Below are 15,962 nucleotides of genomic sequence, written 5' to 3' on the forward strand. Positions count from 1 at the left end.
AAACTGCAGTTACGCAGAGCATTCCACTCAAGTCTCTTACATGATACTGGGTCTGCAGAGAGCCTTTCCATGCCCTCCTGCACACAGCTTTGGATTAATTGACTCCTACAATGATATAAATGCGACATAACAGTTACACGATACTGTTTAGGGACTAATGACCATGTTCAGCACATGTGAAAAAATTTCCATCTGTGTTCTGTTAAATTGATGTATGTAGAGTCCGAGATATGAAGGACTTGGTATATTTTGTCCCAGAGGTGTCAAAATGTTCTGTTTACACTAAGTACATCTAAGAAAAATACATGTTTAAATAGGCAGTGAAATTCTTTGAAGAGTTCCCTCATCTCGACCCCTTCTGTCTCCTGGTATTGGACAAGGCCCTAGTGATATCTGCACTATGTACAGAGCTGTGGAGAGAAGGTAGAGGTGGTCTTGGCGGATGCAGATCCAAACGGATGAATGGGAGGACACAGGAGCAGATGAGAACAGGCCGGCCACTGGCTGCACCCAGTGCAGTCAACCCACAGCTCACTCCAACCCGACATGAACCTGCTGTGTGAGGCACGGCCAGGTGACACCAGCCAGCATAATGTAAACAATGGTGGCTGTCCATGCATGTGAAACGCCCACCTCAGTCACAGAAAATGCATCATTCGCAAAGCCACTCTTCCTTCACATACATGGACTCATTCAATGTACTGCAGGGGTTCAGAGTGGTGGGTGGACATGTTGCGTCTTGCGGTGCCAGACACACTGTCGTCCTTGGGGAGGAGTGTAAGGTGGCAAGATGGAAGGGGTATTCAGAGCTCCAGGAGTTTTCCAGCAAATGCCATTAAGAATATTCTTTCCTGACAACATGCCCGCTCTTAGGAAGACAGTAAAAGAACATTTCGAGGTAATTTCCCGAATTCGGACCGTGATCAATGTCTGTGCCTGAGGCATAGTTCCCACTTTGGTCATCAGCTCTACACAAGTGAAATTTCCCAGGCTGTTTCCAACGCTCCCTTAGGTAGAAAGCCACTACCACAGTCTTCCTCCGTGAGGGTTTTTATCACTCGGTATTAAATGGTGAAAAAACTCTGTGGAATTTACCAAGGTTCTTTTACCCCTGGACTTCCTAGGAAAATCTGACCTAGTTTAAACCTCAAGCACTCAAAACCAAGGCAAATCCAAAGGACAACACCACAGCATTTTCAAGGGAAAACGGGTGGGGAAGGATGGAAGAAAAGGATGTATAAGCAATTTAAAGATGCTGTAAGAAAAAAAAAGTGTTCTGAAAATATGGCAGCAGTACACAAGAAACTGTGTGTTAAAAAAAGCACTTAGAAAACAGAAGACAGTATTTAACAATAATGCTCCTATATCTAAGTTATGATGGATGCCTCAGATTTTTTGCACAACTAGGAACATGTTCTGTTCTATGTCACAGCTCCAGCCAGGGTGGGCACAGCTGGCATGGGGAATCCCGATGTCATTTTACTATAAAAACACAAGGTGGCAGGATGATGGGTAACGTAAATATTCAAACATGTCTTTTACTTTTTTTTAAGAGATAGGGCCTGAAACTTACCCTGTGGTTTCGAACTCATAGAGCTCCACCTGCCTCTGCCTCAAAGGCATGCACCACCATGCCCATTTGGATCTCCTCTGTTTAGCCTTCTAGGAGCTAAAGTACATGTGTTACAACTAAGATGACTACACTGATCCTTTTAGTTCTAAAACTTACCTTTGGGGGCTTTACTACGTTTCTATTAGTTTCCCTCTTCACTGGGGAGACTGTTCGTGACTTGGATACTAACTGGCTCTGTCAATGACTCAGGACCAGCAGATCCTTTGAGGACTCTAGCACACCAGGACAGAAGCCGTTATCAGGATGTGATTCTAGCTGAAGTGCCTTTCTTTTCTGAAACTTGGCTCCAGTGTCATAGGCAAACTGCCAACTATGCAAGAATCCAAGTACTCTGACAGGAACCATACTGGGTAATTCTGCTTATGCTAGCTAAACAATGCATCATCAAATAAGCCATCCTCTGGCTGTGTTTATGAGATGTTATGTCTACCTAGCAAGGAGCCCGTAGCATTTAATCATTCAGGAAGGCACACTCAACGTAACCTGCTCACCTCCAATCTGATCGATAATCTCAAGCCCTCCTCAGAGGAGGAGAGAGAGCTGTCCCTGAGACACTGGCTAGCATTCAAAGCTCCTCTCAGTATGCGCAAGAAAGTACCAAGTCCAGAGAAGCGGAAAACTATTCAGATTCCTCATGGGTTCCAACGTGTGCTGGGGACCTGTTTTGGCCAAAGGCTGAGTTTACTGCAAGGGTGTGCTTCCAAGTCTCACACTAAGCCTGGAGGCGGTTCAACCTCAGTCGTATGTCAGAGGCCTCCGAGCGGCTCTGCGTATTGGGATGAGCACGACATGACAAATGCTCAGAGAAAGCACTCCGTGAGCCCTGAAAGTACAGGGTCGGGTACAAAAGTAAAGAAACAGATGCTCCTGCCCAAGAACAACTTGCAGCCTAGTCCTGAACCCAGATTAGCGCACAGGTTTTGGAAATGAGTTAGTGAGAAGCAGTGGATGGGAACAAAGCCTCGGCTCTAAGGCCAGGCCTCTACAGCCAGGCCTGCCCTAGAGAGGGAACTCGAGTCTCTTGTACTCATTTGTCCCTTGGCACCACTTGGAAGGAGCTATTCTCCACAGCAGCAGTGTTGCCCGGCTCTGACAATCATCCACAAGTGGTTTGGAAACCAGGGGGTTTTCCTTGACCGGGTGTGACCCACTTCAAAGGAAACAGTTTAAGGACACAACCACAAAGTCCTTTAAAGAACAAAGGAAACTGTTCACCCAGTCTGTGATAGGTCTGAGGTCTCCTTCACAGAGGAGCTGGAAGATTTTATCTCAGGCTGATACAATGGTCCTGGATCCTTTTCCTTTTCAACCAATCTTGCTGCTGCTGCTGCATGAAGAATGAACTCAAAGAAGTCACAAGGTGGTGGGGACCAGTTCCCGGAAGGGATGGAAGTGGTGTGTGTGTGGCTGCTGGCCTGAGCGTGAGGAGGGTACTCAGACTGGCACTGTGCTAACCTCAGAGGGCAGGCTTCTACTAGTGAAATGGAAACACTCTTTCCTGTTATCCAAGTGTTGTCCATGGAAAAACAAACAAACCAACGAACTAACCAACCAACCAAGTCAGGGAACTAAAGGAAGCTCTTCCACTAGGCTGGGTTTCTTTGAAGGCATTGTCCTTGCAGGACTTGGCTTTTAAGTTCCAAACGTGTGCCTACGTGCAGTTCACCTTGCTTTAAAAGTGATGTGCTGTCGGGATTTAAGGTTGCAAGACCAAGTGTGGCCTGAGGGTCTATGCAGACATACAGATTAGTTCCTTTAGGAAATGAAATGGAACTGGGTCCAGAAAATTAAGATGATTTTTCTGACCATCTTCATCAGCCGTCTAAAGATGGAACCTGGGAGCTCTGGGAAAAAAGACCCAACACCATTACCCATGAACAGCCTAAGAGCGGATGTCCAATCTGGGGACTCCAGGATGGAACGAGTCTAACTTCAATATACTGAAGTGCTTTCTGGCTGTGTTCTACGCAACAAACTAGGGCGTGTGTACGGCATTTAGAGGTGGGGCCTGGCCAATCTTTTATGTTACTCCAGTTAATTCACAGGATCTACTTACTACTGTAATACCTTTTTTTTTTTTTTTTTTTTTTGCATATGAGAAGTGCTGGACAGACTGTGGGGGCAAAGATACATTTGGCTAAATGGCATGCTCGCCTCTTCTGGATTCCTCTATGTTTGTTTACTGCAGAGGCCGCCGTGGTTCAGGGTGAGCTCGAGGACCTGACTACTCCCCACAGGAGCATTTGGGTTAGTTCTTGCTGATGCAGCTCATCTACTGAAGATACCAGTGAGCAGAGGGCTGGAGGAACACCATGAAAGGATCCCTCTCCAGACTCCTACAGAGTCAAGAGTCGATCTGCAGGGCATGGGTATGAAGAGGCAGACAGTGATGCTGTAAGGAGATGGACTTAGTGGCTGGCACAGATTTGCAACTCCAGACCCAGAAACAGAAAGAAGACGTCTTATGCCTGCTGAGCAAGAAGTCTGAGAGTACGTTGGGGGAAGGATGTGACAAAGCAGCAGGAAGCTCTCTCTTCCCCTACGCTGAGAGCACCAGTGCCTCTTTTCAAGCTAGGTGAGGTGGTTTCTGAGACACCGCCTGCCGGCATGGAGCATGCTGGGAACTAACCTCAAACCAGGAGGCACGACGTCAGTCTTTCCCACATTCTACCCCATAAGGTGCCAGTGTTGCCTTATTGCTATGACGAAGCAAAATTTATTCAAACTAATGAACACTGGCTGTTACTTAGTATAGCTCACTGCAAGGCACCAACATAAAGAGAAAAGGGTTTCTAGGAGCTTACTGTAACAGTGGGACCGACACATATGAACATAATCAGTGTTAGAATGGTAGTGTGAATCCTTTGGGGGTTCCCCAGGCAGAGTGTAACCCAGCTGGGTCAGAGTAGGTCCCAAAGGGAGGAGACAGGCTCTCAAGAGTCTAGGAAGGTAAGAAAAGCACTTCTATTTTAATGGGAAGCAACAAGATCAAGTATAGGAACTGCGCGAGAGAACACAGGTAGAAATGGCATACATTAGGGGTTCTACCTGTGATTCATTACTGAGGACACAGGGCAAAAGGGAGAAATGGAGGGGCAACATTAAGGGGCAAGGGCTCTAGTCGCCACGGCCTTCAGTGCCATTCTGGGAACCCTAGGTTTTTTCGAGTGAACAGAAGTGTGAATTTTGTCTAAAGTTCTCTGGATATTTAGGAAGCAAAGTGAGGGAGGTTAAGCCAGACAGGACAAGCCAATGGCAGGCTTCTTTAATGAGAGAAAAGAGGCACACCGGGCAGTGACAGCAGGCATGAAGGGAAGGGGCAGATACTTAGGAAGAGAAATCAGGGGTTTCAGTGATTATCTGAATGGGGGAGAGGAAGGACAGAGGTGGCCTGGCAAATCCAGTGCTGGGTTCCTGACTTTGGTGTCTGATTCTACTGAGGTAAAGAAGGCAAGAACAACAACGAGGGCAAGGAGTCTAGTTTTGGAGACGGTGGGCCTATGGAAACTGATAATAGAAAGCTAAGAAGAGATGTATGACAGACATGATACATGGACTTTTGGAAGCTCAAGATTGTGTAAAATCTATCAGAAGGGTTTGTCAGAAATGTGATATAAAAACAGCAAACTTATGGGGGCAGAGGGAGTGGCCAAGTCAATGGTGATGTGGAGCAGATGATGTCAGTCATGAACAAGTGACCTATGTTTCCCTCTTCCTCTCCCTCCCCTTCAGAAAGACATGCTAAGCCCTATCTCCCAGCACCCCATAACGTGACCCATTATAGACAGGAACTTAAGGTTCGAAGCAAAGAAGACATCACTAGAATGGGCCATTAACCATCCCAGTTGGCACTCTCATTAATGAAAGGACACAGAGGGAAGGTGAAGTGAAGAGACATGGAAGAGGATGACCAACTGCCAACTAAGGAGATGCCTAGAACAGACCCTTCCCTCCCAGTGCTCACTGGAACCAACTTTGTATTCCTGCAGCTTGACCATCTGGCCCCCAGCATTTGAGTCTTAATCTACTGTTTGGCTATTGTGTTAAAGTCGCCCTAGCAAATAGAATGCTTGCCCAAATTTAAGCTACATGGTAGAAGATCCCACACTGGAGAGGACTGAGGACTGATGGAAAGAAGATAGCCCTACTTCACTTTGAGATCACAAAAGACCAAGATGATTTCAAACACAAATGGATGTCATCTTCTGGAAAATATCTTGGCAGAAAGTAGTTTACACTCCTACTCGCTAAATTCTGTGATTAAAAAAACACTTCTATTATAGCAATAGTCGCAATGTTTTGTTTTTAATTGTGATAAGTTTTGTTAACTTGACACAACCTACAATCTCCTGGGACAAAGTCCCAACAGCTATGAGCACATCTGGGGGACTCTGTTTTAAGTTAACTGATGTGGAAGTGGATACAGGCAATAATGAGTGCCACTAAAGAAAAGATAGTATGAACATACCCCAGATTTTATATAGACAGAAAACAGATTATGAAGTTGTGTAGGTGCCAGGCCATTAGGTGCAGACTCTCACCTGAGTCCAGCTTTTCTGTAAAAAAAAAAAAAAAGGAGGAGGAGGAAGGAGGAAGGAGGAAGGAGAAGGAGGAAGAGGAGGAGGAAGGAGGAAGAAGGAGTAGTAGTAGTAGTAGTAGTAGTAGTAGTAGTAGTAGTAGTTGTTGTTGTTGTCGTACTGGCTGGTTTTGTGTGTCAACTTGGCACAAGCTGGAGTTATCACAGAGAAAGGAGCCTCCCTTGAGGAAATGCCTCCATGAGATCCACCTATAAGGGGTTTTCTCAATTTGGGATCAAGGTGGGTGGGGGGACGGCTCGGCCTATTGTAGGTGGTGCCCTCCCTGGGCTAGTAGTCCTGGGTTCTCTAAGAAAGCAAGCTGAGCAAGCCAGGGGAAGCAATTTAGTAAAGAGCGTCCCTCCATGGCCTCTGCATCAGCTCCTGCCTCCAGGTTCCTACTGTGAGTTCCAGTCCTGACTTCCTTTCGTAATGAACAGCAAAGAAGTGAAAGCCAAATAAACCCTTTCCTCTTGGTCATGATGTTTTGTGCAGGAATACAAACCCCGACTAAGACAGAAGTCAATTCTCAGCAACACCAGAGTCCCTTCTATTTCAGACCAGAAGTGTGGTTGTTATCCTGGCATAAAATGCTCATGAGGTGTGGTGGTCTGATTAATGACAACAAAGGCAGATGACGCAGGGAAGTGACTGAAGCAGGGTGTACACAAGAGCCATAGGAGCTGAGGTCCAGCCTCTCTGAAGACTAAGATGCTGGGCTCTCACTGGTGTGCCCAGCCATGGGAAGCCACAGAGGATGGTGGTGAGGTGGGATAAAAGATGGCTGTGGTCAATAGAGTTGATTCTATAATGCTTTGCAAGTCAGTTCTTTAGTGCTCCAGGTAACACTCAACCTCTTCCTGGTCAGAAAATGTGACAATCTTATTTGCCAGTACAAACAAGTAGGTTTTTCAAGAGTAAAGTGAGGATTTTGGTCTTATGAGCCATTATGTACTAAAGTTACACAGGTGCTATATAGAACAAGGATTGATAAAAGTGTGGGTAAACAACATACCAGAAACTCCTGGTGGGGTCTTGATGAATTTTCCATTAAAATGACCAATTACAGCTTCGCATTTTTCCGTTGATTCCATCCTAGTCATATAAAAACAAAACATTCACAGATTGTACACGCACAGCACAGAGAGACCTTTATAACTATGGCTTTAGGTTTAGGATGTAAATGAAACTAGCAGAGAACCACGGATGAGATAAGAGACGGGATTATTCTTTCTTTAGCTGTTGCTTTGGCATTTCTACAGTAAAACAACTGATTGCAGAGTCACCCCGAATCATAAAAGACAGAAAAAATTCTACGCGGAGTGTTTCATCACGGTCACACCAGATTATGATTTTCTAATTGCTAGAAATTTAAAAAGCAATTCATAATACTATCATGATCTGCATTAAAAAAATGAGTTAGAAATTTTGTTTTAAAGGTGGCCTTTCCTTTACGAACTCACAAAATGACAGGGTTGAAGAGTAGTAGTAATGGCTGGCAAGGAGGATGCACCCTGTATGTTTTTAACTTTCACTCCAGGTTTAAAATTAAATTAGTAAACTTAGTTATGTATTTTGTCATCTTGACTTTGAAGAAGGACTTAAGGGCTAAAGCCTCAGGTGACTAAAAGCATTTGAGAAGTGCTTCTTGCTTTTCTTCAAAGGAAACATCCTATCACTACTCAAAATGCACCATACTCTGGCCCACTCAGCCACACCTTAGTTTTAACTGGCAGCTAACGGGGTTAAAAAAACCAAAAACAAAACCAGCACAGTTCCACTGGACTCTGTGAGGGTGTTACATTTATTCAGAAGAGTACCTCGGAAGGATGTCAAGGCTGGGCCTCCAAACGTCTGGACTGGTGCCTCTTCACCAGTGAAGAAGTGGGTATGTGCTACTAATATTGCTGGACAGGTATTTGAGTTTTCCTCCAGGCTGTGTCTGGCCCAATAGATAAGTGACTAAAAGCCAACAGAACCTTGTTGTAGCCCTTGCCTTTGTGACATAATGGCGAGGTGACAATAAGGTCCCTTACTAATAAATGCTTTGCTGAAATCACAGTTTTGCATTAAGATGTGGCTGTAATTTGTAGAGTTAAGTAAATGTCAGCATTTTCCCCTCTAATAATCAGCTAATAATTTAATGCCTGCTGATATTATCTGTCAGTGCCCACTGCTAAAAACCTCTTAAATAATTCACTGTAAAATCAGCTTTTGTGTAGGGGCTTTAGGATTATAAATCTGCCACAAATCAAAGCTCATTCCGTTTAATTTAGTTCTCTAGAAATCAACTTAGCCACTAAAGTATTCTTTCTAGGAAGAGGAAGATAGGAGGGGGTGGGGCTGCTTCAGTTATACCTAGAATGATCACTAAGAAAATACAAACCTGAAAAATTATAAACTGTTAACAACTGCTAAGTTAGATGATACACCTGCTTTCCTTTCCTGAGTGTTAGAATACTCATCTTAGAAGCCTAACTAAATAGTTATAACGAATCAAATTTCTATCTGAGCGAAAGACACTGATGTGTCTATGAACCTAAGGAGACTGCTCATTTGTGAGAAGTTATAGGCATCCCCAGGGCCACAGTTCTTGTGACAGTTCCAGCAACAAGCCATCAGGTGCTTAGTGTACTTGGTTTGGGGACTCCAAAACGTTCCAAGATTCAGAAAAAGCTTGCATGTGAAGTCACATGCAATTTAAGTCCACAGTACAGCAGGCTCCTATGACCTTGCCTCACGCATTCTCTTTCCAGTCCTTTTTTTTTTTTCCTTATTCTCTTACTAGAGAGATGTAGCAGACCTACTTCAGTTAATAAAGAGGAGAGCAGCCCACTCACCTGGCAAAGCCAACACCACGGCTGGTACCACTGGAATCACGCAGGACCCTTGTAGAAATAACTTGTCCAAAGGGTTTGAGCATATTTTCAAGTTCTTGTTCATCCATGGACAGTGGCAGGTTAGAAATGTACAGGTTGGTAGGATCTTGTTCCTGTTGCTAAGGCAGAACAGAAGGACACTGTCACTTTCCAACACAAGGGAAGCGCTCACAGTAGCACCTGTCATTCAGCTGCTGGATCTGCAAGTCCTTTAAGTACTATATAGTGAGGCTGGGTATGTATGGACCAACCCTGTAGAGTTCCTTGTAAGCTAGGTACACCTTCCCTCTACTGTCCCATGGTAGAATTGACACTTTACTTTTCTTTTTTTCTTTTCTTTTTTGATACATGGCCTCACTACATCACAATTCACAGCTTTCTGAAACCTGGGATTCTCGATATCTACATCACCATATTTGGCTGCTTTCTTTCTTTCTTTCTTTCTTTCTTTCTTTCTTTCTTTCTTTCTTTCTTTCTTTCTTTCTTTTTCTTTCTTTCTTTCTTTCTTCTTCCTCCTCCTCCTCTTCTTCTTCCTCCTCCTCCTCCTCCTCCTCCTCCTCCTCTTCTTCTTCTTCTTCTTTTTTTTTTTTTCTCCCCCCCCTTTGGAGGCAGGGTTCTCTCTGTAGCTATGGCTGCCCTAGAATTCACTCTGTATACCAGGCTGGCCTTGAATTCAGGGATCTACCTTCCTCTGCCTCCTGAGTGCTGGAATTAAAGGTGTGTACAACCACTGCTTGGCTACTATTGTGTTTTAAGTAGCGGTCACCGGTGAGAAAAAGACAGTTTCTAACTCTAAGCCTTGGGAAATGATACAGCATGGGCAGAACAAATCTTAGGATGGAGAATAAATGGGGAGGGCAGGTTTGGTTAATCTTCGTTCTACAGTCGACTGTCATCTGCCCATACTCAGAGAACTGCACCTGTTGAGGACTGGATTAGAAACGTAGAACCTCAGGCCCACACCACACCTGCAGAGCTGGAAGCTGCATTTTACCAGGATACTCAGTTGATGAATAAGTTTGAGAAGTGACACTCTCATCAGATCATGTCCCATTCACCCTTCTTAGGTTAGAGTGGTCTCAGTGGACAAAGACCTATGACTTAATTTCCCGATGAGCAATGACTGAGGTGTGCCTATGAAGAATATGATGTTCGAGTCCCGAGGGAAAGCCTACCCGACAACAAGAATATTTTCTGACCAAGTCACAATTCCCCTGGGAACTGAGGTTGGCACGATCTTCACTTGAAACTTTCCTTGGATCTTATATTGCTTCTAAGAACCCAGGGCCTTGAGCTTTCTAGGCAATTGTCACACCACAGAACTGTATCCCCAGTTCTCCAATTTTATCTTTTCGCATTAAAGCTTATGAGTTGAGTTCTCTTTAACAAGTGCTATTGGTAAAGCCATTAATTAATAGCTTGGCCTTTGGCAACGGAATAACACTCTCATTATGGCTTCCTCGATTTCTGTGAGTACACGAGCATTCTAAAAACACATGTGAAGTATTACGCGTGTTTGCCTTGCACACTCTTTGCAATATATCTTAGCATTTAATTAAAAACTGAAATGGAATTGTCCCTTTCATATAATTTTCAAGTAACAACAAACACTGACCTTTTGTGCAGTATTTGTCTAAGATTTAAGAGTATCTGGAGCTGGGCTTCAGCTCACGGTTCGAGCTCTTGCCTGGTATGATCCTGACCTTGATCCCTGGCACTACATACATTAACACAGACATGGATGGATAAATGAATGAAGTAATCTAGTTCCCCCACAGAATGACATATGTCCTGGTACGCTCAAGAGCTGAAGTTTACACAGACAGAGAAATACAGGCAACATACATATACCAAGTGCTCTCAGAACTTCCTGGCCCAGATATGAAAGAAGGCAATGTACAATACAAACAGGCCAAAGGCAGTGAACACTGGCTCTGAGCCCAGAGGAACCTGAACACAGGTTATTAAAATATGTTGTGGGCAGGTCCAGTAGAAAAGTGAGAAATCTCAAAATGTTCAAAAGCAACACTGCCCTTCATCAGCCTCTCACAGGCCAATCAAAACAGCACCTATCTTTGCTTTAGCATTTTTGCTTTGGCTGAGATAAGAATTTAGTGTGGTGCCACCGGTTAACTCAAATCTGAACAAAACATCTTATTGTCAACTAGATGAAGTGTAAACGGTTAACTCAAATCTGAACAAAACATCTTATTGTCAACTAGATGAAGTGTATTCTTTAATGCTGAAAACAAGCCAGGTTATTAAACAGATGCAGGGCAATAATACATGCAGTGTTTCAAAATACAAGGAAACACAGTAAAGCTGGCTTTAGGTGTTAAAGCTTCCACACTCTCCTGAAGTGGGTGAGAGGGGAAGTGTGGGAGTTGAGCCTCTCCCGATAAGTAGTGGGCACCTCATCTAGTTAGTTGTCTCTCTGGTTCTCCTCAACATGTGAAAAGAAGCACAAGGGCCCTAGGGCCAACCTCGGAGGGCCATAACATCAAGGGCCATAGTCAAGCCGCTCCTGTAATAAAATTTAGAAGACAGGGAAGTCTTGCCCCTTTATTTCTGCTTCACCTGTCGCCTCACCCAGCAAATCGCACAGTTCCTCCTTGAGTCCTCTCATTTCGGATCCAACCCTCCAAGTCTCTGAAGCTTTGTTACTGTGGACACCTACACAAGTTGGGTCACTGCTCCTTGAAAATAGCTTCAGAGAGGAAAAGGCTTTTCCATGCGTGCCCGACTGTCATCCCATCTTCTGACAGTTTGCAGATCAACAGAGGTGACAGAAAATATACGTGGAGAAGGTTTGATATGTACACGTCATGGTGGGAGGACAGAAAGGGGCTCTCTTAAAGATGCGAGAGTAAGCTTGTTGAGAGAACACAGGGCATTGAGAACAAGCTAAAGTCAAAACATGGAACCAGATGGCGAGGTGTCCCCTAAGGAGTTTGGCTTTATTTTGTCAGTCACTGTGGTAGATTTTTTCCTACTCCAGGAGTGCTGGCATTGAAGAAAATGGCTATTAGAGTCTTAGCTATACACTTCCTTGAAGCCCAGTGCTTTCTTTATCTTAGAGTTCATGCCTGTGAGCTTGACACTCGCAGAAGCTGAAGATGGAAAACTGCTTAAGGTGTAGGCATCCCGGGGCTACAAAGGGAGTCCTAGGCTAGCCTAGGCTACAGTATGAGATGGTATCTTAAGGTGTAGGCTAGCCTAGGCTACAGTATGAGACGGTATCTTAAGGTGTAGGCTAGCCTAGGCTACAGTATGAGATGGTATCTTAAGGTGTAGGCTAGCCTAGGCTACAGTATGAGACGGTATCTTAAGGTGTAGGCTAGCCTAGGCTACAGTATGAGACAGTATCTCAACATCTATGCCCATCCAACAAGGGAGCTAAACCTTACTTTCAAGTCTATGAACAATTTGAATTTTGAGAGAGACAAGCTTGATAACCTGACACCATTGAGTATCCAATACTTCAGGGAGACGAGCCCCATATTTTGAGCAGTCTCCTTCTCTAGAAGTGGACTGGGACAGGATGGAGGAGGGACTGTCACCTGACAGCCACACTCTTGTAGAAGAGGTAAGCTTTAGAGGCACCGCAGTGGGGGAGGAATAGGATTAAGATTCCTAAACCATGCTTAGTTTCCTACTAAGGCAGGAACTGGCTACTTAAAGGTCATGAAAGCACCTTTTAGGCAAAGACATGCCGTAATGACCTAAATATGTTATATGAGACAGGCACACCGAGATTCTTTGCGCTTTTGAAATTATGCTATATGGATTTCACGGGTTCATACTCAAGCAAGCTCACAGAACTTGTTACACATTTGGGTCTTTTTTTAAAAAGGGGGTTGACAAGGTAGATAGGATACTTTCTAATATGTATTTTAGCTGCTGCTGGGATAAAAATGGGCAGCTATACTCTCTGTAGAGTTTTAATTTAACTTGAAGGTTGACCAATGGGGGGGGGGAACACCCAAATATTAAAACTGTTAAAAACCTGAATAGAGAGGGTTCACTCACTCTGATAGAGCAAAATGCAATGGACTAAATACATGTAAATATTTCCTATGACTTAAAGACCTTATCCTGGGCATCTGAACTCAGGGGCCTTGTGCATGCCAGGCAGGCACTCTTCCATTGACTCCTGTCCTAGGCCTGCTAAGATGGCTGGTATTTGTTTCCCATAGCAACAACTTCCTCAGTTAATTTTCCTCATTTGGGAATGACCATTACAGCTAGTATTGTATATTCTTTCTGTTTATGCGGCTGACCCGTCCTACAGACACTACCCACAATGTTGCAGTAATTCAAAACTTAAAACACAGAAGACTGGGATGAAACCCCAGGCTGGTTACACGAGCCAGCCTCCCCCTGGCCCCATCAAATCCTCTAAACATCCATGAAGTCTCATTACTGGTATATAGTCATAGGAAATGGGACATAAAGTATTTATAGTAATTGGTGGTGTTTTGAATGAAGATTAATTTAGTCTCTTTAAAAATCAGTCACAACCCTAACTGTTTTGTTATGTCTAAATAATAAATTACTATGCCTGAAAAAGTTAGTCTTGTCAATTACAGGTAGCCAAGATCAGGAGACGCCAAGGGTCTCTTTATGTCCCCAGGCACAGGTGAGGTTTAGGAGCTTTTCTGACACATGGAAAAAGAGGTTCCATACTGGCTGTGAGGGGACTAAGTGGCAGTAATGCTCACTTGAGTAGAAAAGCCAGGCTTGGAGGTCCCTCACGGTGTAAAGCACTCAGTCACCATCTGAAAGAAATTAACAAACCCTCCCTGTGCTTGTGGAATGGTTCCTGAAATGTAGGAAAGGGACTTGGCAGAAGGCGCAGACATCTGTTTTCTCTTGTACTGAATAGGTTCACCCACCAGCAGACCGCCGCTGACGGGTGGGTGACTGCCGGCTGCTCAGAGCACGGTGGGCCTCTCGGTAAGGGGGACTGATTTCCTGCTCATTTGCCTGCTTGTTTGTTGAGAGAGTGCGCAAGCCTGCCACCCCTGATGTTCTGCTGACACCCAGCCAACCTTAGGAGGTGACAGGGAAAGGCCAGTAGAAGCCACTCTATCGCGGGCGTCCTCCTCAAAGCCGTGCCTTACGTCTTCTAAGCCAGTTATCTGTGTGTCTTTTAATAGAATCTGATTTCTCTTTTTCTTTCGGAGGCAGGGTCTCACATCTGTGTAGGCCAGGCTAGACTGGAACTGAGCATGTAGCCAGGCTGGCCTCGAACCGTAACAGTTCTCCTGCCTCAACTTCCCACACGCTGGGCCTTGAGGGGTGAGCCATCATCACGGCTGGCTTAGCATCTGAACCTTCTGAGAAGAAGACACACATTTAAAACATGTACTGTTTCACCTTACACAGGCTTTCCAGAAGGCCTGAAGCATTTCTGTTTGTTAAGTTTCATGGAGGTGCTGCTCCATGGGCATAATTTCCAAGCATCTCTTTCTGAGTTCCCAGTCTCGGTCCAGGCTTGGAAAGCAGCTCTTCTCTTAGTGAGTAGATAATTTTAAATCAATAAAGCAGGCACTTCATGCCCACCACATGGCAGTAACTGAGTAAGGCTGTGGAATTAAGAGCACAGATGAGACACGGCCACCTCAGCGTTCTCGGTTTACAGTTGTGAAATTTGGTTTTAAGTATCCGTGGGCTCCTTACACACCCAACCTGGAACCCAGTGTATCAGCAGCATCACATCTCTGCCTCCTCCACCCCACTTCACTGCTTCATATCACACGAGAGGGAAAGACTTTGCTACGTGGGCTTTGAATATACTGCAGCACCCCAATTCATTCATAAGAGGAGACCAGACCACGGCTGGCCCCTGATAATACAACCACAGAGCCAGACTTAAACTTCCTTTATAAAAAAAAAACTCTCTCCGCAAAAGATGTACTCAATCCTTCACTGCATCAGCATAAGAGAATTAAGTCCAGATACTCAAACCCACAATTTTTTGGTAGAGAATAAGAGAGCTGCTCGCATTTAAAATGTTAATTTGCAACTTTAAAAATAAAATGAAAAAATAAAGAAGAAGCGGCCAGGTCTTGAAACTTATATTCTGCAGAATGATGGTACACAGCCAGCATCCCTGAACCCGTGCACTGGTCCTCCCCACAGACGATGGAGAATCACGACCCCCAGCTAGCTTGCAGGAAAAGAAATTGTGAAGTCCTTGAATGGGGCTGGCATTCAGAGTGCATTGCTGATATGACCTAGATAATTAACCCACACTAAATCCTTTTATGAATAAATGAATGGTAAAGATTTCCTCCAAACAGAGTCCATTTAAAACACTACGCTCCTTAACGTGACAGGTGCTAGAATGTACGTAGCGGACTACCCCATTGCACTTTTCAATAGGTTGATAAAACAGGCTTCCTTCTAACTCATTTTCAACAATGTGTGTCAGTGCTCCCAGAATCCATAGCAAGAAACCAGACAACCTGGAGAAAGCCTGCAAGAATCTGGCTGTGAACTGGATTAGGATGTGCGCATACAGCTCCTATCTGTCTAAGAGACAGAGGCCGGGGATGACATTCATGTGGAGAGAAACGCAGCCATGCTCTGAGCCTCCACATGTGGCCTGCTACCCTCTTGTTACCAGCCGAGCAACAGGGCCGCCAGCAGACCTACACAAAGCTTAGTCTGTATCCCACCAGCTTGCTGTTCACAATGGGTCTACGCGTGACTCAAAAGCCAACAATGGGAAAGGAGGCTGATTGAAAGGGCCTACCAGAATGGCTGGGAAGTAATTACTCCCTTCCGGATGCCTGGCAGAGGTAGATGGAAGTTAGGGCTCGCTGGAAGCAGGCTTGGCAGTGCACTGAATAATCCTGGCACTCAGGAGCC

The 15,962-nt window shown here is 44.7% G+C and overlaps 1 protein-coding gene across 6 annotated transcripts in view; it reads right to left on the reverse strand.

The window, feature by feature from the left end:
* Rbms1 (RNA binding motif single stranded interacting protein 1) overlaps window positions 1–15,962 on the reverse strand; it is a 215,360-nt gene that overhangs the window by 20,254 nt on the left and 179,144 nt on the right. For all 6 annotated transcript variants that reach the window (XM_032903374.1, XM_032903373.1, XM_032903370.1 and 3 more), the window contains exons 5-6: window positions 9,048–9,205; window positions 7,223–7,302 (exon numbers count right to left, since the gene is read on the reverse strand). In XM_032903374.1, the coding sequence (XP_032759265.1) occupies window positions 7,223–7,302; window positions 9,048–9,205 (238 nt within the window). The remainder of the gene's footprint in view (window positions 1–7,222; window positions 7,303–9,047; window positions 9,206–15,962) is intronic.

The sequence above is a fragment of the Rattus rattus genome, chromosome 5 (genome assembly GCF_011064425.1).
Source record: "Rattus rattus isolate New Zealand chromosome 5, Rrattus_CSIRO_v1, whole genome shotgun sequence".
NCBI classification, from domain to species: domain Eukaryota; kingdom Metazoa; phylum Chordata; class Mammalia; order Rodentia; family Muridae; genus Rattus; species Rattus rattus.